At 40.8% G+C, this 22,242-nt stretch overlaps 1 protein-coding gene across 12 annotated transcripts in view; it reads right to left on the bottom strand.

Moving 5' to 3' along the window:
* Positions 1-4,035: 4,035 nt before the first annotated feature.
* The window catches only part of MFF (mitochondrial fission factor), a 35,363-nt gene continuing 17,156 nt past the window's right edge, over positions 4,036-22,242 (bottom strand). For 4 of the 12 annotated variants that reach the window (XM_058702717.1, XM_058702753.1, XM_058702744.1 and 1 more), the window contains 6 exons: positions 20,627-20,701; positions 15,760-15,918; positions 12,315-12,347; positions 10,732-10,791; positions 7,371-7,455; positions 4,036-4,899 (listed from right to left, as the gene is read on the bottom strand). In XM_058702717.1, the coding sequence (XP_058558700.1) occupies positions 4,768-4,899; positions 7,371-7,455; positions 10,732-10,791; positions 12,315-12,347; positions 15,760-15,918; positions 20,627-20,701 (544 nt within the window). In that variant the 3' untranslated portion in view covers positions 4,036-4,767. The remainder of the gene's footprint in view (positions 4,900-7,370; positions 7,456-10,731; positions 10,792-12,314; positions 12,348-15,759; positions 15,919-20,626; positions 20,702-22,242) is intronic. The other 8 variants (XM_058702727.1, XM_058702725.1, XM_058702737.1 and 5 more) reach the window with 7 other exon arrangements.

A 22,242-nucleotide genomic window follows, 5' to 3' on the forward strand; every position in this document is an offset into this window, starting at 1 on the left:
TATTATAATGTTGTAAGACAGATAAAACTAAAAATCCCATTTTCTGAATGTGATCATTCCTGCATTTGATTTCAATTATGTATGTTTACTGGGCTTCAGGTTCTAGAAATAATTTTCAATACCTATATTATAGCCGTCCCCATGCCCAACTGGTAACACAGGAACACACAGGCATTTCTTTCTGGTTCTGTCTGCTGCATAAAGACCCTCTCCCCACGCCCCCACATATGCTTATTTATCCTTAAGGTCTGGCTTTAGTATCTCCTACTCCAGAAAGCCTTCCCAGGGCGCAGGATTCCAACCAAGGTAGCACTTATCAAACCACGGTCATCATACCTGTCACAACGGAACGTAAATGTTGTGTGTGTGTTCCCGCCGGAAAATGTAAGAGAACAGGAACTGTGTCGTTCTCAACCACTTAGCTCCTTCTCGCTTAGCTCTTTCTTAGCTCTCGCTGAGCTCTCGTTAGCTCTTTCTCGCTTCGGAGCCTTAGCAGGGCCGGTCCTCTGCCCAGCCCCCGGCCCCCACTCATATATTCTCCGGTTGCACCCTGTTCATTCTTAAGATTGCAGCACAACCAAAAACAAACAAACAAACAAATAAAAAATATCACTGTACTTGAAAAAAAAAAAAAAAAGATTTCTGCACAACCATCAACTTGTTCTCAGGGGCCTTCCCTCACCACCTAATGAAGATTTCCCTTGACTCTCCCTTTTAGCATTCCGTCACCGATACTACTCATCACGATGGCAACAGCACTTTTATTTGTGGCTTCTTACGTTTCACTCCCCGCTCCCCCCCCCCCCCCGCCCCCCAACACCATATGCTCCATGGGTACCGAGATACGTCTCTTTTATTCACTCCTGGTATCCTCAGTAGCAAGTACAGTGCCTGATACAAGGTGGGGCCGTGGTAAATATTTTGTTGAGTGAACGAGTGGATCTCACCTTTCGTACTCAGCTTTTGGGGAGAGTCAATGCTGACTGAATGAGCGTCAACCTGCTAACTGCCATAAAATTAGGACACAAGTAAAACGAACGTGACCGCTCACCGGACCGGACAGTACAAGGGTCAGTGGTGGTGCGCAGAATCTTCTCATCACCCCGGAGATGGGTGGGATGACCCTAGTTCTCCACAGAGACACGAAGACAGAGACTTAAGCCTCTCGTTTGAGAGCAAAAGAAAGGATGGTTGGCAGTACTCGTGGCTATTTGAGTCTTGTGGGAACGACTCCCTTGGATTACATGCCTACAGGAAAGGCACCTGAGGTTAAGCATCTTTTGGGGACCATGCCATTTCTGCTCTGGTACCTACACTTACACATGCATGTATGTAACACACACACGTAGTCACTCGCAAAGCTCACCCATTCTTTTTCACTTCATCCCATGTTCAATCTTGTTTCGGAGTCTTTAAACTTTTTTTTGGCTGTATCCACAGCAAAACACTCTCCTCTCCCTTATCCTTCAGCATATATCCCAAGTTCCTCTTCAATAAAATTTTATTTTTTACTTATTTTTAATATATTTTGAGAGAGAGAGAGAGAGAGAGAGAGCGTGCGCAAATAGGGGAGGGGCAGAGAGTGGGAGACAGAATCCCAAGCAGGTTCCGTGCTGCCACGGCAGAGCCAGGTGTGGGCCTCGAACTCCCAAACCGTGAGATCATGACCTGAGAGGAAATCAAGAGTCAGATGCTTAACCAACGGAGCCACCCAGGCACCCCTCCAGAAGATCATTTTATAATCCTCTAATTGTTTAAAGAGGCTTACCCCCTCCTTCTCCATGGGACGGTCAACTCCTTACAGACGGTCAGAGCCTGCGGCCTTCCTGCTGTACCCGCTTACCGCAGGGGCCAGGGCGTCGTGCACACGCGAGTGTCTACTTCGTGACACAGTAACACGTTGTAAGTAAGTAGCAGTTATGGTGAATTAAACCTTTTTTGAGTTTGAGGCCCAGGAAAGACAGTGCAATTTCAGTATCACTGTAATTGATACGCTAGAAAACATTCATTCAAGAAAGGAAGGAGAGCTCTCTGGCAAATACATTTTCATAAAATTACCCCTCAAAGTGTAAATAACCTGCTACTGCATCGACAAGGATTCCCAGAAGTAGGAAAAAAAACCCCAATCACCACCTACCACCCACCTCTGAACAGTGCTCTGAAGGCAGTGGAACATGCTCACTGTACTAGAGCATGGGGCTGACCTCTGTACGCCTGGCCCTGACTACACTCCTGCCACTTTCCCTGCACCAGGAATCCTTTCCTCTTTCTCTGCTTGTTGAAATCACTACGTGTATATGCATGCATTTCGAGGCTCAGCTCAAATACCTAAGAAGTGTTTCTTGACCCTCCTGACCAGGAATGAATTTGTTCCTCTCAACTCCAAATCCACCTTCTTACAGTGGTGAGCAACTTCCAGGCGAGGGAGGCTGGCATAATGGAGCTTGGCTTTGGACTGATTCAAGTGCTTCTGGTTTTTAGATCTGTGACAAGGCGAAAGCTGGATGGGAAGTTGATTTCCCGTCTTCCCCTTTCCCTGGGGGGGGGGGGGGGGGTTGTCTTTTGAGGTCCCAGCTTCATGCAGGGATCCTGTGCATGTTATCTCCTGCCCCCTGCACAGCCACTAAAGGAGAAAGTTCTAGGTCTCCAGGATTTGGTAAAAATCAACAGGGGAAAAAAATCCAGCTTTTGTGCTGATCTCCTGGAATGCCTCCTTGTATTTCATTTTTGGCCCAAGCAGAATCCTTTTCATGCCTGTCCAGCAAAAGAAGTACTAATTTTATCCATCGTTTTTTATCATTTTTGTGGTTTCAACTGGATCACTCAGAAATTACCTTGTGACACACACACACACACACACACACACACAGAGCTAGAATTAATATAATCACATCATTAGGCTATTATAAAAGTCGGAAGATTTTCATAGGTTAAAAAAAATTTGTCATCAAACTCATGATAAATTCTAGGAAGAGAAGAATGCTTCCTCCAATATCTTTTTGTTTTGTTTTTTGTTTTAAATGTTTATTTATTGGGGTGCCTGGGTGGCTCAGTCGGTTAAGCGTCTGACTTCAGCTCAGGTCACGATCTCGCGGTCCGTGAGTTCGAGCCCCGCGTCGGGCTCTGGGCTGACGGCTCAGAGCCTGGAGCCTGCTTCCGATTCTGTGTCTCCCTCTCTCTCTGCCCCTCCCCCGTTCATGCTCTGTCTCTCTCTGTCCCAAAAATAAATAAAAAACGTTAAAAAAATTAAAAAAAAATAAATGTTTATTTGTTTTTGAGTGAGAGAGAGAGAGAGAGAGAGAGACAGACAGAGACAGAGAGAGACAGAGACACAGACACAGAGAATCCCAAGCAGGCTCCACACTGTCAGCACAGAGCCCGATGTGGAGCTCAAACTCACGAACTGCAAGATGATGACCAGAGCTGAAATCAAGAGTTGGATACTTAGATGACTGAGCCATCCAGGTGCCCTCCCAAGTCAGGTGCCCTCCCGCCAGGTATTTTATTTTGGAAGGACGGGGGAGAAACAACACAAACATTAAATACGTCTATCTAAGGAATTTCCTTCAACTGCCTTTCCTGAAATTGATGGCCTGGGTAGAAAGATATTGAAGACATGTGGAGAGCCCCACGTCTAATTAAAATCCTATCTGTTTCTGAATGCAAAACAGGGATGAAAAACTGGGAGAGCTAAAGGGTCCCAGGATTTAGTTTCACTGGTGCATTTAAAATCCCCTGAGATCGTGCATCTTGGCTAAAAACTACAACGGAAAAAGCAGACACATCTCAAGTTGTTTTCATCTGAACCGCTTTACAGATCCTGCGACTTACGTAACCACCTGTAATGCGACCAGCGCCTCCCGCTGCCGGGACGGAGACCCGAAAGGAAGCACGGGAGGTCCTTGCTACCTGCAAAGTCATTACTTGCATTTCCTGCTCCTGAGGCGGGAAGACTTACGTTCATTAACGGTAATATGATAGAAGACATCGCTCACGGCACAGCATGATGAAATAAAACTTTTTGACAGACAACCGTTGCTTTCGTTGACAGTTTATTAAATACACTACATTTGTACCTTATTCTGTGGTTTTTTTAAATCATTCACACGGGGCTTAGTAAAAACATACTTTATAGAAAACCATCTGCAAAATTAAAACAAAAATAAGAATGCACATTTTACACATGTATTAGATAAACTGCTGGAAATGTCAGGAATTATTTTAACGAAGGTGACTGTAAAACATGAGGTGCCTTGACTTCATTAAACCTGACACCAGACCATGACTATGGAAGCGCGAACGCTGAAGTGTGGATGCAAAAATGTCTGTTGACGGAACTGTTTCACTTAATCGCGTTTGAGAAACAGGACAAAATAAAGGACTAGTCTTCTTTTACAGATACTTTTCTAACTCCACTCACTATGCACTCTCTTTCCCATTCAGAGAATTAATTATGCGGACTGATGAGGCAAAAATCATTTCCCTTAAAGAAAAACAAACTAGAGCCTATTTACAAAACATGCAAAGGGAGAATGTGAAGTGTGCGCGTGTTACTGCAGAACTGCGCGACGGTGACCACAGCGGAGGGAGAGAATGGGCCTTTACTTCCCCGAGTTATCAGCCCTTCCCCGCTCCTTTCTGGAAGAAATACACGGGCAGGGCACGGACTATAAAACGGCATACAATGCAAACACAGAAACAGAGAAGTTTGCAAGTTCTTTATGTTTCCAGCTGTTGAGACAGAATTTTCCAGAGCCGAGGTTACCTCTAGCGGCGAAACCAGAGCCAGCTGTTAAGCAGCCAGAACGCTACAGTAATCGAATACATGACCATTTCTCTCTTCGCGCGCTCTTTGTTCTCCTCTTCTAGAAGCTGTAGACGTCTATTTAGTTTGATTATCTAAGTGAAAAACAAACGACAACAAACCAAATAGAAGCTTTAGTGCAAGGAGCAATCAGGGTCTCAGGAAGTGGCAGGACTTGTCAAAAGAATTCTGATAAACACTTGGAGCAAAATGAACCCTATATAGAAAAAATGTCACCCAAGACAGCTTCAATTCCGAGATAATCTCCTCCCTTTCCCTTCTCCAAATTTCTGAGTCAGAAAAGAGTGTACTTTCCGTCCTTCCTAGATTAAGTGTGAGGTGAGGAAACCGTGGCACGCTGACAGCTAATTCCGACAGGGGGGACCAAGCACACACCGAGGCAGGTGCAGCACAGCAGGATGAGCTCCTGTCTCTGCTCCTTCTACAAGCTTCTGTCACTCGGCCTCAGTTGCTCATCTTCAGCCTGTGTTAACTGCCTTCCCTGTCCGCGGAGCTCCTGATGGGATCTCGTAAGAGCCTATTGTGGCGGGCCCTGTGCTCTGTCACCTGGACCCTTCAAGGGCTGAAAGGCTAGGAATTCTCTCGTTGACAGCACTGCCCTCGGCTGCTGATCCCTACCACGGACAGCCCTGGGCTGAACGACTGCCCTGCCCAAGCATATGCTCCCTTCCTGGGGCAGCTGCGTGTGTCCAGTAACTGGTTCACAATGGGGTTCAAGGCCCAGGCCCCCCGCTCCACCCGGCCTCAGGCCCCTCGTGAGGCTGGCCACGTGCAGACACCGCAGCCCAACACTCCCCTCGTGCCCCATCCTGCCTCCTCTCCTTCCCCTGCAGGTGGTAACTACGGGAGCACTCCCGGGGCAGGCTTTCGTGCCAACCTGCAACCCACAATCTGCTTTCTGTATAAAAACACAATGAGCTCTGTAGAGCACTATGAATGCTCTATGGGATTACTATCATTATGTTAGAGAAGGTGAAGGAAGAGATTTTCACAGAATGTGGAATCCTTAGCATTTTGAGGACCGAGAACTCCAACCTGGAGGGGTGCGGGGGGAGAGGGGGCGGTGGGAATGGGAGTCTACGGACAGTGGTGCAGAGATAACCATTTTCACAACCTGGAAAGGTACGTCACTTTTTAATCAGTGCTGGGGAGCCATTTTTCTCTTAGGGCCAGTAAAAAAAAGATAAATAAATAAAGTGCTTAGAGTTAATCACCTTTTCCCAACCACTCGCAACGAGAGGGGCTTATTTGGTGCCGCGGGATGCTATGTTCTTACACTAAACGATCCATCTTATTGTCAATGAAAAAAGCGGGGCATTGATCTTGAGTCGTTACGATATTTTTATCTGGGCAGCAGCAACACCAAGGCCGCTTTTTAATATGGAGAGTGGATTACATTTTCTCTCTTGAAGCCAGGCGGCCCACGGGTTCCCCATCCCTGGATGAATGGAGTACAGGCTGGTGGGTTTCCAAATTGGCAACGGACCAAGGGAGCTTCCCCTGCCGCCGGGGTCACAGACGTGAACTCTGTAGAATCTTCTCGCGATGCGGTGCTTGCGCCTGGTCTCGGAAGCTGGGTTTCCCACCTGGCTTTCTACTACTTGTCACAGGACGTGTGTGACCTGTTTACAATGACTCGATCTTTGTCTGCTACTAGTTCAGCCTCTAAGCTAAGGATCGAATGGATGTTGTTACAACCCCGAAGCTCCTGCTGTACTCTCAGAAAGCAAGGTTGTTGGTCTGACTGTGAATTCTATGACAAATGCCAGAGAAACTCCCTTTCTTCAGCAGGCGAGGTATAAATAAATATACGTGAGACCTTCTGACACCGCATCCATTTAGTAAATAAACGAGACTCACGATAAAAAAAGCAGTATTTGTTTCATATTATCGTTATGCTGAATCTTTAAAACGATACTGACTGATTCTAATGCCAAGATATTTAGTTTCTTGATCTTAGAAATACTTTCTTTCATTCACGTCTCCTCTACGCCTGTTCAGCACAGACACAATTACAACGCCGACTGCGCCTTCTCCACGTGTGTGTGTCTGTGTGATTCCAGAGGCCGTGGGGCCGCATATTAAAAATGTGCATATGCGACTGCACTTCCAAGGCAGGACTTATTACAGAACACGAGAAATATGTTCATAGAGGCGCTGCGCAAACCGGAAGCAGTGACTTCCAGAGCGGAAGTCTCCAACATCATACCACAGGTCCCCAAAGTGACTTCCACATCTCAAAAAGTCAAACAAGCAGTCTAGTGGCTATGCTGGTTGGCTAAAATGCCGAGAGTCTTTGTTAGTGGCCAGAATTGTACCCATCCATTTTGGTAATACCGTTTCACGCTGATTAAAATGTGTAAATGGTGGCTTAACATACCTTTAATCAAAATGGAAAAGTCAATTATGGCTTATTAAAAACAGCTGGACAAATAAAATAATTCGTGGGTTCCATAGGAGAGAAGATGATAACATGTTAAAAAGTATCGGTAACATACTGTATGAATATAATTTAGGATTCTCTCTTGTCTAGTACATTAAATACCTGCCGTCTCAACGAAGCCGCATCTACAACAGTCATGTCGTCCGAAGTTCCTTCAATTGTTGCATCTATATGTGACATGCCATGCCTAGCAGATGAGACATAAAAATGCAATTTAATATTACAACAGAACTAAGAGTACCCGGGTAAGTCACATCATGTGCTGGGCAATGCTCAAAGAGCTGTTCAGAAGACTGATATTTAACAACAGGAATTACTAAAATATTTTACCATCGGAATTGGTACTAACAAAGGAAAACAGAGGAAGAAGCAAAAAGTAGTTTGAGCAATGATTTAGGAGCTGCCACTCTGAAACAGAACAACGCATAATTCTTCCACAAACTTCTGTCTGTATGTAGCTCCACAGGAGTCCCTGTCGAGACTCACTGGCCGGGAACACTAACTTTAGCTAAAAAAAAATAACATAGATTTTTTTTTTTTTTAATTTCTCCTCCTCTTCTCATTGCCTCTTACCATTTCTACTCTCTACTTATTTCTAATTACCTGTTCTCTACTGTGTCTCCCACAGAAACAATGATAAAATCACCTGAGGACATCTTGTCACTGCATTCAGATCCAGAATTGGCTCAAAGATTAATCATTAAGCGGCTGTGTATAAAATAATACTGGAAAGCCACAAAGAACCACCCCAGGGAAAGCACATTAAAAAATACTTCTTTTTCGAATACAGTTACTTCTAAACAAGCACTGACTTTTAAATGCCTGGCAATAAACCTCTGAGAAACAAATACACACAAATGCTATGCTTCCCCTTTGCCTGGATTTCCACTTCTTAAGCTTATTTTAATTAACAGCTTAATTGAGATATAATTTACATACCATACAATTCACCTCACATGTTTATATCCTCACTATTTTAATCCTGTACAGTTATTTCCCTAAAATGGCACAGTAACTTCCCCGAATGAGCAGAATCTAAATCAAGTGAATTAAAAAGTCACTCCTTTGTCATCCAGAGAGAGTTGGCACATGGATTACATTATTCTAATCTTTCAAGCAAGTCCCCGTTACAAAAAGCACATAACCACACAAAGGGGTATGAAGAAAATTATAGTTTTCATCCAGGCACGTTCAAGACAAGTCTATTCAGAAAATCCTGTTTCATATGCTGTTGAAAATAATCCAAAAATAACTTAATAAAGTATGTGGAACAGGATTTATTTTATAATCATTCACTGTGTTCCCAGCCAGGGTCGTCATTCTGAACACAGATGATAACCATACGTGTTGCAGTTTCAATGGCTGATGGTGCGTCCTGACTCTAGAACAATGTCTACATGTTCCTTTTATCACTAAATGAACTTGCTTTCGCATTTCACCACTCCTTTCTTCATTGCAAGAGGAAATATCCTCGAATACTGAGACTAACTGCATCTGAGAAGTAAGCTTCTATGTGAGTAGAACTATGAGTTTATAAACATCTGAGATAATTATTCTTTTGAAGATTAAGACCGAATTGTTACATGACTGGAGGAAAAAACACGGGTTGAAGATTCCTTTTCTCTACACTTTATCTCAAAATAAAACTTTTCGGGGCACCTGGGTGGCTCGGTTAAGTATCTGACTTCAGCTCAGGTCATAATCTCACAGTTGGTGGGTTTGAGCCTCGTGTCGGGCTCTGTGCTAACAGCTCACAGCCTGGAGCCTGCTTCAGAGTCTGTGTCTCCCTCTCTCTGCTCCTCCCCTGCTTGTACTCTTGTGTGTCTCTCTCTCTCTCAAATAAAAATAAACATTAAAGAAAATAAAACTTCTATTTCCCTGAGATTGCCTATGAAATATAAACTGGGGGGACAAGAGGGGTGCCTGCGTGGCTCAATTGGTTAGGCGTCCGACCTTGGCTCAGGCCATGATCTCACGGTTCACAAGTTCGAGCCCCATGTTGGGCTCCATGCTGACAGCTGAGAGCCTGCAGACTGCTTTGGATTCTTCTGTGTCTCCCTCTCTCTGCCCTTCCCCTGCGCTCGCGCGCCCTCTCTCTCAAAAATACATAAACATTAAAAAAAAATTTAAACTGGGTGGCGGGGGGAGAAGAAGCAATGGCTTCAAAGGTAAAGGAACCCCAGACTGGACACAGAGAATGAAATATAAGTGATGGGAATTACTCACTTTAAATCCTGAATTAAATAAGGTGTTAAACACCTGTGAAGGAAATCTTCATTTGCAAAGAAATCTAAGGATATTGCAAAAGGCCTTACGTATATAATTCAACTTACAATAGAAAAAAAAAACATTAAAAGAGCTATATATATCAGATATAAAAAGCTGTATTTGTCAGAACTAAAATCTCTCTAAGAAATGTTAAGTCAGCTCACTGCCTGAAAGTTCTTTCAGGGAAAGAGAAAAGGATCACGAACTTCTAGTTCCAACTTCTGGGAAATCTACAAAGGTAGTAAACTTACAATGGCCTGAACTGATACCGTGAAAGAAACCGGTGAGCAGAGGAGAGGGTAAGGCACCACTAAGGACACACTCTTCAATTCTTCTAACCTGAATGCAGTATTATTAAGAAACTGATGTTTCCCTCTTCTCTTGCCTAAAAATCAACGTGTCAGATTCCTCTCATCATAGAAATAATGCTGACAGTTTTAACTCTACTGCCGTGAGTAACAGATTTCTGCTTAAAATGAACAAAATTAGCTCTGAAAAAGTTACAGTTAATGGTATCTGCGAATACCAACCAATTTTCTTTTCCCCAGAAGATGGGAAATGGGAATTTTGGCACCTCAGAACCTCAAGCATTCGTATGTGCCAGTCTATCTGTCCTTGTGCATGCCAGGAAGGTATAATTACTGAGGCTAAGCATGTCTGAAGGAATGAAAACAAGAGGGAAAAGCTTAAATCAACAGATGATGAAAACTCTTTGAACTAAATTCCTTTTCTAAACATTTAACTGTCTAGACTGTCGATGCCGATTTCCCCCAATTTAAGACGATGCCTTATACACACGTTTATCTACACGTGGCGAATGCCACCCCAGGCAATTAACAAGAAAGGAAATGGTAGACAGAACCTCGGGCAACAATTAAAATGATGCACATAAAACAAGATTTAAGACGGCCTTTTCTGTGTTTCAGCGTGATCCTCGATAAGCTACCAAAACGGTATTTACATGAAATATCTCGGATGTGCACATGGTACTTTCACCGCCAAGCATTTTTCTTCATACTCTGGTTGGCAAACGTCCTGAACGATTAGGCTCAGGGTTCTCAGAGAAAAGCCAGGATGTACTCAGAGAGGAAAACTGTGAGCAGTTCAAGCTAGAACACAAAGGCAAGGCTACTACATGCAAAATACAAAGGCAGTCACCTGTTTAGCCTGATAAGTACAAAGTCTCAAAATTTACCTGACGTTGTCATGATGAGGATTAGAAGTGGCGGCAGCAGACCCACCCCGCAACACGGGTCTAAGGCAGGTTTTTGCGGGAGAAGGCACAAGACAGAATCAGGAAACAGAGAAGTGATAAAATAAAAGCAAAAACAAGACAAAAACATGTCAAATAGGATTATATTGTATGTTGTGATACAATATAATATCTGTCAAATACTTTAAAGATCGTTGCAGGATAGGCCCTCCCTTTTGATTTTCATAAATTTAAGGTTTTACCGCAGGTCAAGGACCAAGAGGAAACTCGTGTGACAAGACAGCACCCGCGTAAAACTTTTTTTCCCTTTGGTGCTTATATTTTAATTTATGAAATTCAAGAGAGAGGACAACTCTGTCTAAAAAGTGTAATTTCCCTTTTCTCGTCGGAAAGAAAAGATCACCCGCAACCCTGGAAGCGTGTCAAGAACTGGTGGGTAGCACCTGCACGATCGAGGCTGCCCGTCTGGTGTCAGCGGCCCAGGTTAAGTCCCATTTCCCACGGCTCCTTCCCTCCTGCCTCACTCGTTGGACTCACGCCTCGTATCCTACTGTAGCTGCATCTCATTCAAGCCTCGGCTCCCAGAAGCAAAACTGCAAGCCTGGGTTCTGGAGCTGAGGCCGTCAGAGGACATCTAGGGTGCGGCACAGAAGCACAGCCAAACAGCGCGTCTCTTCTGGAGAGACCCCCCCAGCAGCTGCACACTGGGCAGCTGGGAATAAAAGACTGCGCTAAACTCGGACACTTTGTGGGGACTGTCACCAGCCTCAGGACATACGCTGGTTCTAGAGGGCAGTGAGTGCTCCACCGAGGTGAGCAGTAACCCTTCCAATAACTTTCACTTTTAAAAATCGGAAGACAAAAACTCTGTGGTTTCTGGTCAATTGCCCAAAAAGCAATCAGCAGTAATTGGCGACCAGAGAAAGGAGGCTGAGCTACAGGGGCCAGAGAAGGATTTTAAGAATTATTACATTGTATATCAAGTGTCTCATTTTCTCAGTACTGGTCGGGTGTTGCCTGCATTGAAGTATCAAGGCAATGCTTAATTATAGTCAACGTTTAATATCAAATGAACTAGTTTTTTTCCGTTAAGTTGGTACAGCTGTAAAACTTTGGCTGCAATACGAATCACTATTTCCTCCCAAGTTAATTTATATAAGACAATTTTCATGTTTAGCTTGTACGTTTCCTGGAGGCACAACTGGTGCTTAAAGAAATTTCGGGAGCCTACAGGATAAGGAATTCTGAGGCTGTGGGGGAGACGTTAGACTTCTATTGTGCTGGTTAAAGAACAGTGAGAAAGCACATAAGCCTGAAACAGGTTTTAAATCATCCCGTTCTGCTCCTATAATTAATTACTCTGTGGCATTAGGAAAACTTGCTTCACTGCAATCTTACAGCACGCTCGTCTGAGAATGCTTAAGTAAATGAAGCCGCTGGGTGCTACTTAAAGCTTTTATTAAAGAATTCACGCTAATATGTTCAATATGGATCTGCCGTAGTCAACATATGCCACCACAGAGATTTCCCTCCTATAATGCAGAGCCAGAAAATAGTACAGTTACCTTTCACAACGTATTTCATTTTGTCTTCTCACACTGGCAATTGACACATATAATATAAAAGTAAATTAGACAGGTATTTGGCAAAGTTAGAAACTTCATTCAAGTACCAGTTTCTACCATAAGTATGATTTAATACATTAAAAGAAATCTTTTCTAAGTCTGGTAATATGTTCAACGATAATAATTTTGTAACTAAAGAGGCAAAAGGGAAGGAGAGCCACGGCTCTCCAAGTTCTGGCATTAACTTGTATATTGACATTTTTGAGTAAATAAATGGTCTGACTTAATAAAATATGTGTTTCTTTAGTAAAAAAATAAAAAAGGAAACTGCTACAGTAAATAAACAGTAATATATTTATATGCATACTTGCAAAAATACAAATACAAATTAAAACACGATGGTTTCATATTCTATTCACTCAAAGCCAATATAATCTGCTCACGAAAAACTGTATAAAAATAATCAAGCCCCTTCTAAAAATAAAACTTAAGCATGCTAAGCATGACTAATCTGTTGATATTTAAATAATGTTCTTAACATGGGAATTAAGTTTCTTTTTTTAAATGTGAATATTTTGCGTTGGAGAATGAAACACGGAGGTCTGGCAGATGTCAGGAGACACAAGTGTTTCCTGACCAGCCAAGGACTAAATCACAACAACATTTTAAATTCAAGCAACACACCTATCTGAGGTGTTTGGGTACATTTCTGATACCTCAATTTTCCAAATGCACAGCACTGACCCACATGCATCAAGGATTTGATTTTGTCTTCATGTTGAGCTTGGTTTTAAATCAAGTAAGTTCTCATCAGATGAGAAAACAAAAATATAGTACATAAACTTTCCCACAGTGTTCCTTAAAGTGTAAACTGAAAATTGTTCTTCCATGAAGTAACTGTGAATCTGCATTTTTTAATAATAAGGCAGACAGTAAGTTCCTTTTTTTCTTTCTTTCTGCTGATTAGTTCTAGCTTAATGTAACTGTACCTAAGGTAAAGGCATAAGACCGAAGATAGGATATTACATGAGCATAATCACCAAAGAGTAATAAAATAGAAAGGAAAAAATGATGTACACAGCAAGGAACATAAAAGCACTTAAAACTTTATAAGCAGTATTACTGTAATAATCATGCAGGTAGAACATTATCCAAATTTCACATTCCTACTTCTTATATCTGCAAAGTCATGCCAGACAGTTCTCTTGTAGAAATAAAAAAATGATTTGGTACTTACAATTCTGATTAAATCTTGTTCAACATTTAGATCATAAGAGATTGAAATGTAATTTAAAAAAAAAAGGCAAGAAAAAAAAAAAAAACCTTTGAATAATGGAAGCATCCAATAAGACTAACAAGAATCTAACCCTCCAGGCTCCAAGGTAACATAACTAATGGTAAGTATCCAGGAGCAAAAAATTATTAATACAATTACTTTATGAATTTTTAAAATCTCATTTAAGTAAGATAATTCCTTTCCAGAAAAAAATGGATTTTAAAGCTATCAATTTATGATAATTAAAAAATTAATAACTAAAAACTTCACTTAGGGCTCAATACAGTTTTTTGTAATAAAAGAATACAAAGTAAATTCTACATTAGTAAGATTTCTGATTTTCTATTTTTGAAGTTGAGGCAAAATTCTTTTCCATTAATGGGCAAGGACTGTTTTGTGAAGTCACAATTATTTAATCTATATAGAATTTATAAATATCTTCCTCACTCAGCTATTTTCACTGTTAATAGCATTTGATATGATATAATTCGACCTAATAATCTAGTCTCTTCTAAGGACCTACTGTAATTAAAAAGTGAAAGATGACACCTGGTGAAGAAATCTACTTTAAGGAGGGAGGAGAAAAGAGGCCTTTGGGAATATCAGTTCTTAAATGCCAGGTACTTTATATTCAATGCCTTTTGAAGGACTTACCACGGTCCTAAATAAAGAATTTGAGGCCATTATTACTTAGATCTTAAATAAAGATGGTGGTGGGAATCTAGAAAACTAGATTATAGGTAATACTATTATAAACTAGGTAATACTATTATTGCCTGGTGTTTTTTTTTTTTTTTTTTTTTTAACAGATGAAGAAAATGAGGCCCAGAGAAGCTAAACAACTTGCCCAAGGTCATTGTGCAGCTAGCTATTCAGTGGGGTGGGTCAACACTGAATCTGGCTGGCTCCCCGATTCCATGCTGCTTCTTACAGGCTCCAAATATTCTGAGGCAGTTCTCAACCTTTGGGGAGAGGGATGTATGTGTATATGCAAACACACACACACACACACACATATACATGAATATACATGTACATACATGTATGTATCATTTTCCCCTGCTATGAGCTTCCTCTTTTAAGCTCTTTCTGGTACGGCTTTAAGTCGTTGGGCCCAAATGTATACCACTACACTAACGCGGGGCAGGCTTAGAAACACCAGTCGATGGTATGGACAAGTGCTCACGAAGTAGAGTAAAATCTCTGAGGCTTGTGTGACGATCAGAAGCATTCAACAAGAAAGTCTGTTTGGAGTGAGCCATAAGACATGTCAGTTCCTAAGGTAAGAAACAAGGTTTACTGGCAGGGCCAGCTTAACTTACGGGGGAATTCTTCAAAAGTTAACAGTCTACTAAACTGTCCATGAAAATTCAAATGGTGACGCACAGAGTCACTAGATAAAATGTTTGGAGTTGGAATGAAACGGACTCTGCCTTTCCCACGCTATGCCAAAAAGTCCCCCAATTTTATCTTTTAAAAAATACTATGCAGCAAAGAAGCAAGGGCACAAAATATCTGAAATAACGGCAAGGAAAAATCAAGCCCAAGTATACTACTGACGATTTCACTGGGAGATGTCCAAAAGTGAGATACCTTATCAATCCTGAAAAATATCAGTATTACCAGAAAGACAACAGCATTTGGGGTTTTCAGTACAGGCCCAGAAATCCCGAGCTAGAAGGAAAGTAAACAAGTGTCCTAGCACCTACACTGATATTGTCTTGTCAGTTTGGCTTCGGTAGCCCAATCATCTTAGTATTGCAGCGATGAAACCAAAAGACTCACTAAAGAAAATCAGTACGCTTCAGTCCAACAGCCTACACTCCATCCGACAGTATGCCTCAGCATATTCCAGTGGAGTCAAGTACTTAGGTCAACAGAGCCTTGGGGGAAAAAAAAATCATTATACCTCCTGTTTCTAGTTACTAACTGAATACTCTCCCTGACTACAGAGAAGCTTAGAGCATCTTGTGAAATGTGAATTTTGGACAATAATTTCGATTTAAAAGAAAGCAAAGCAGGTTGTTTTAAGCCACTGCATCTTAGGAAGAGACGAAGGTGCAAACACAAAAGGAAGACACCACAGTCCACTAACAAGGAGCCAAACAAAAAACAAACAAACAAACAAAAAAGCAACACAGCCAGCGAGAGTCACTGATGGCCAGTCACCTGCGATTTTCATCCAGCACATCCAAGATCTGCTGGTAAGCCCTACGAGTGGAAGACTGGATAAGCGACAAAATGCCTCGAGCGGAGGGAAGATTAGCTCCACCTTCAGGTAATGTTTGGGGAAGACAGGCACGGACCTGTTGGGGCGCCGGTGTCACACTGTTTCCGGGAGAACAGCAAGCGAAGAGAAAAACACTCAAGTCAGACTCTTATGAAACTTCAGCGGTACAGTTTCCCCCAACACTTCGTCCTGTAAAAAATTACCTTCGTTGTCTTGCCCCTTTTCCCACCCTTCCCTCTCCCCCAGGAAAACAGTCAAAGCAAGCAAGTTCATCAACATATTAAATTGTTTTAAAAAAAACCAGCTACAATGCAACGCCCGTGACCGTGCAGCCTTACACATCAAATTGAACAAACTGAATACGAGAGGCAACTCTGCAGCGGGAAGAGAACCACAGCGAGCAGTGTGTTCAACGCCGAGCTCCGGAGAAGCGGCATTCTTTAGTCGCCGTGTGTCTTCCCATCCAGGAAGTCACATGTCTAGCAACCAGCACTGCCCTGTGACTTACGGGTGGTGAGGAGATTGGGACAGAGAGTTCTGGGACACAGGTGTCAGGGTTCAAACACATGAATCAAGAGTGATCCCACGAAAACGCCATTTCCAATCTTTCACAGAGACAATGAAGCAAGCTGAGGGTATGATGCGTAAATTTCAACCGAATTCAAGTTTCAGAAGGTTGCGACAAAAGCATTTTGATAGCTTCATTATATTAAAGCACATGTTTTCTAGCTAAATGACTGAAACATAAAACCACTCCTGATTCTGTGCAGAGAGTGAACAGAGAGGCAAGACAGTTCTTAGATTACCCAGATGGATGTTAAGGCAGCATTTCTGGGCTTCTGGGTGACAGTAACCTTAATCACTCTTTCAGGTGTAAGCTGAGAGTCACAATTTCTTTGGCTCCACTGCCAAGGCTTCTTAAAAGCTGAACATATTTTAATGAAACAATTTTATCGTTCGAACATCCACTCTTGAGCTTGGTGTTTTTTCGGAGAGCTGTTTAATGTCAGCTGTGTGAGGTATTTAAGTGATACCAGGACTTGCTTGGCATCTGGTTTGTTATATGAAGAGGCTTTGTTGCAACAAAAGGACTGTGACCCTGGGATGTGGGCTCAAAACTTTTTCTCAATGTCAGGGCAAAACTACCTTGGGTTAAACCTCACTCTTGTGTATTTCACCCAAAAGAATGAAAGGTGGAGCAGTGAACAGCTGAAAAGAGAAAAATCTTTTATTTTGATTTATGTAAACTTTTCTAACTTAACATGCATTTTGTTTGGAAATCACAACGTAAGTGGGATAACTGTTGAAAGGACTAACATGTGATATTATACCCAGAGTCCCTAGAACATTAAAAACAGGGGTGCCTGGGTGGTTCCGTCAGTTAAGCATCTGACTCTTGATCTTGGCTCAGGTCATGATCTCACAGGTTCGGGAGTCTGAGGCCCACATCTGGCTCTGTGCTGGCAGTGTGAGCCTGCTTGGGATTCCCTTCCTCTCTCCCTCCCCCCCCACCCCCCCCAAACCCCCTCCAGCCCTGCTTGTTCCCTTTCTTTCAAAATAAATAAACTTAAAAAAAAAAGAAAATCCACAATTTTGTGAATAACTGTGAATGTCTTAGTGACCCAAAGCAAGAAGTATTATAAATATGAAAACCCTGTTTTCCAGACTACTTAGAAGAGAAAGATCTAAGCCATATCTACGCATATTGAGAAATTAATTTATCAGGGTTGATTCCCTACAGGAATTTGGCCTAATGCTGCCAAATTTTCAGGTACAGGCTCATGGATGATTACCCTAAACATCTGTCCAGAGATTCTGGAATATACATAAGCCAACTTACCAACCGACCCATGGTACTTGGCAAAACCCATACTGAGCATGCAAGAATAAAAAAAAAAAAAAAAAAAAAAAAAAAAAAAAAAAAAAAAAAATCAGTGTTATCTGGGATACAAAGTCTAGGTACTAGCCTTGTACTCAGAGTTCTTTAGGGAGCAGAGGGAAAATCTCAAGTTCTTGCTCTCTGTGAGACAGCAGACTGAATTCATGTCAGAAAAATGTCACCAGAGGCAGGAATGAAAATGTATTAGTTATGCATTACCATAAACAAACAATCCAACTTATACTCTTCCTGACAGAGCTCCAACAAACCTGGCTAAATTTACTTAGGAAAATTGTAAAAGACTAATCAGTACAGTATTTTGGTGTAATTAAAATTTTTATCTTAGCATTTTGGGGCTTAAATCAAACACTTTGAGTATCATTCCGTATTAGTAAATAAATCAGCTACACATTAATGTGTTAAAATCTCTAACAATCACCATTTAGAATTATAATCCTAGAGCAATAATGGCAATAAACTAAATCCAAATCCAGGACAGAAGTATGATGGATTTTTCTGTCCACTAAAAATGAAAGAAGGGTTACTTCCTTTGAGAGAAAAGATTTTGTCAAGAACAGGAGGTACTGTTTGTTTAAAGTTCTCAAAGTGCAAGTACTTCCTGTCCATATACAGGAGATCAGTTGGTAATTTATAAAGTAGTCAAGCATAAACTAATTTCAGAATAACTGCAAAGAAGTTGGGGAGTTATTAACTCCCCAAGAGGGAGGGAATGCACAGAAGGTTGAGTTTTAAAACCGTCTAGGGGCACCTGGGTGGCTCAGGCAGTTAAGCATCTACTCGATTGTGGCTCCGGTCATGATCTCATGATTCCTGGGATCAAGCCCGGCATTGGGCTTTGTGCAGACACTGCAGAGCCTGCTTGGGATTCTCTCTCTGCCCCCATCCCCGTTTGCACGCACATGTGCACATGCTCTCTCTCAAAATAAGTAAATAATGACAATATTTTAAAAATTTAATGAAAAAGTCTATAAGATCTCTAATTCTAAGATTCTATGCATGATCATGTGAAAATTGGAATATGATAAAAAATGAAAAAAACTTACATGATCCTTAATTGTACCTTAAGAAAAAATATTTTATGTAGAAAAAGAGGAAATTAAGTCTTTATCAATACTAGTAAAGATATTTATTTTTCAAAGACCAACATCAAAAGCATATTTGGACTTTTGGCAGTTTCTCAAAAGTTTTAAAGATTAGTAAGAAATTTAACTTTTCAGTATTTATATGGTAATCCTTCGCATAAACACCAAAAACAGAACAGAAACTATTTTTAAAACTGTTGAACACTTTGGGCAGCATATGTATAGATGCAATGCCCTTGACTGTTAACTTTTATTTCTCTCTATAGTTGCACCAAACGATTAAATCACAAATGACCAAAGTTACCCTAATTAGAAGCAATGGATACTTCAGCCATTTTTCTTTTTTAAAGATTCAAGCAGCCTTGCAAAGCAAGCCTTCAAAGCAGGCTTTGGCTTTGGTTTACAAAAAGACAAATTTAAGAACAGAAAAGAGTAAGCCCATTTTAGCCATCGGCCTGATGCTGGCTAGAATGTCTACCACTGGCATCAGCTGTGGAGGGAAACGGTGCTTTTAGGATTTTCATCTCTGTCCACTCATCCACCCAAACAAGGTGTAGTGACTTTTTGTTTTGACAAGTGAACTACTGTGAAAAGCAAAAAGGTCAACATACCGCCAAGGCACTGGGATTATTTAAGCAAATGTTATCTGATTAGTAACTTAATAAAATTGCACTTTGATAATAAATTGATTCCTACTAATGTTATAAAACAGCAAAGTGTCAACTTGTTCTTTTGGAAAAGATTAGGAAATTCTGAAGACAGCCCTGATGTTTACCATATCGTTTCACCAGGAATAGCTCTACCTGATGCCTATATGAAATCCTACTGCATGAATGGGAAGTAAACAACACTAGCCAATGTCAGAACCAAAATTTAAATGAAAATTTACTGGTCATTATTAAGAGGTAAGTCCAAAGTCAAGTACCTCTTTCCCATGGATTTTCACAGGAATAACGTTTCTCAAACTGTGAGGGTAACGTCTTTGGTGAGGCTCCAACCTCTTCCAGAAAACAGTAAAAGGTAAAATTGTGAAAAGAGTGAGAAAAAAATGTTCATGGAAACGCAAATTTTGTACCTTTCTCTTGAAATTTTAAATAGAAAACCTTAACTTGTTGCCACTGTCTAAGGCAATTTACTGGTTCCAAGAAGCACAGTAAAAGAACCAGAAGAAGAAAAACATCACTGGTTGCCAGAGTGATTTCTGTTGCTTAAGAACCGCATCAGCTGCTGAGTTCCTGTACTACGCACTAAAATATCCCCACAACAGGCCAGTCACTCCTGCACCTTCTTTTGGCAGAAAGAGTAGGTTTAAATGATCTCAAAACATTCTTCCAAGCATAATTTTAATCTATGGAATTAAGAAAAACAAAAACAAAAAAAAACCCCTAATGACAAACCACTCTTAGACTCCTCCTTCTGGATCAAAATAAGAAAGCAAGAAAAGATGGGTGCTAAAACTGAAAAAAGGTTGGGATCACTGAAGCTGGTTGACTCTGTACAGAACTAATATGCCCACCAAAAAGCAAGGCAAATAAAATAAAAAATGATGCTTGGTCCTTATGTGCAAATTATTCCATTTTATTTTCACTATTACACTCCAAATCATACCTAACTTCCTTAATTGGTCTAGTTTTTTTTTTTTTTTTCCTTAACAAAATGTGTAAGGACAGTTTGAGAAATCCCAACACCAAGGAACTGAGAAGCCCAAACAGTAAGAGCATTAGGGTATTATATGATAATTACGTGGCGAAATATTAGTACAACATAAGCCTGCAAAATTAAAACAACTCCTAGCTGTGAAAAGCAGAGCAGAGAAATTCTTACGTGTACTCCGGTGCAGAAATCGGTGCCTGGAACCTTGACATTTTATTTCTTGGGGCAGAATATGATCTGTGCCACCTTAAATAATAATTATGCTTCTTTTACATATTCGGCTTTCATAACACAAAGAAAAAGCGAGATACAAGTCTACTGGTCAGAATTCAGTTTTGTGTCAATAGCTGACAATAATCGATTCTACTGTCTCTGGAAAGCGATTAAGAAAATGAAGGCCAGTGTTTCTGCTCCCATGTCTACATGCACTTTTATCTTAAAGCCAAGGAATAAACTGAAGTGGAGGCAGGCAAAGGTTCACGGACCATGACACATAATTAATCGTACATTACAAAGAAGAGACCAAAACAGGTGAAGACAGCAAGAATTTAATAATTACTTTAGTGGAAGTAAAATATTGCTGTTTTATAATAAATTAACAACTTCGTCCTTACTGCGTCACTAACACCAAATATATGATAGTGCTCATTGTATAAAATTCCTAATGTTAATTAAATGTAGATTCTTAAAGATGAAATCAACTACAAACTTTTGAAGTTAATAATGGAAGGGGAAGAAAAAGCCAGGTTACATTATTAACAAAAAGATGCTTAAGTAGGGGTGCCTGGGTGGCTCAGTTGGTGAAGCATCTGACTCCTGACTGCAGTTCAGGTCATGATCTAATGGTTCACGAGATCGAGCCTTGCATGGGGCTCTGTGCTGACAGCACGGAGCATGCTTGGGGTTCTCTCTCTCTCTCTGCCCCCCTCTCTTGCTCTATCTCAAAATAAATAAATATATTTTTTTAAAAAAGATTCTCTTTAAGAGAAATGCTTAAGTATCTTACCATAATATGGTAATATACATAATTACCATACAAAAAAGTATGGTTATGTAATCTAAGAATTTCACTATGAAAATGCAGAGTTAAATATTCGTGTTATCTTTACTACCAAACATTAAAACATTTTTTGTTTTATTAAACATCTAGAAAGCGCCATTAAGGCGACTTAAATACAAAAGGAAAGCAAGGATTAGTTGATTCTGCTAATCTTCTCTATTATGAGGAACTTAGGTAACTGAAAAAATTCCTATGAACGAATTATCTACTCTAAATTATACCTCTTTAGGCTGGTTTTCATACATAATACAACTGTTTCCTTTCTCTTCAATCAAACGCAGCTACCAATAATTACACATTTTGTGGAAAAAAAGAAAAAAATGCTATACTAAAATAGACCTGTTTTTATCTAAAATGAAATTTCAAAGTAATTAAAGACCTGAGAGCCTGGGTGGCTCAGTCGGTTAAGTGTCCTACTTCGGGTCAGGTCATGATCTTGCGGTTCACGAGTTCGAATCCCGCGTCAGTCTCTGTGCTGACAGCTCAGAGCCTGGAGCCAGCTTCAGATTCTGTGTGTGTGTGTGTGTGTCTCTCTCTCTGTCCCTCCCCCGTTTGTGCTCTCTCTTTCTCAAAAATAAATAAATATTAAAAAAAATTCTTAAAAAAAAAAGACCGAAATAATCAGCCACATCTTATATGAAGATATGTGGCTTATATGAAGAACAGAAAAGTTTATGAGAAACCTTTGCTGCCTTGAAAAAGATTACAAGTAGAAAATAACAAAAGC

This window comes from Neofelis nebulosa, chromosome 2, assembly GCF_028018385.1.
Source record: "Neofelis nebulosa isolate mNeoNeb1 chromosome 2, mNeoNeb1.pri, whole genome shotgun sequence".
NCBI classification, from domain to species: Eukaryota; Metazoa; Chordata; class Mammalia; order Carnivora; family Felidae; genus Neofelis; species Neofelis nebulosa.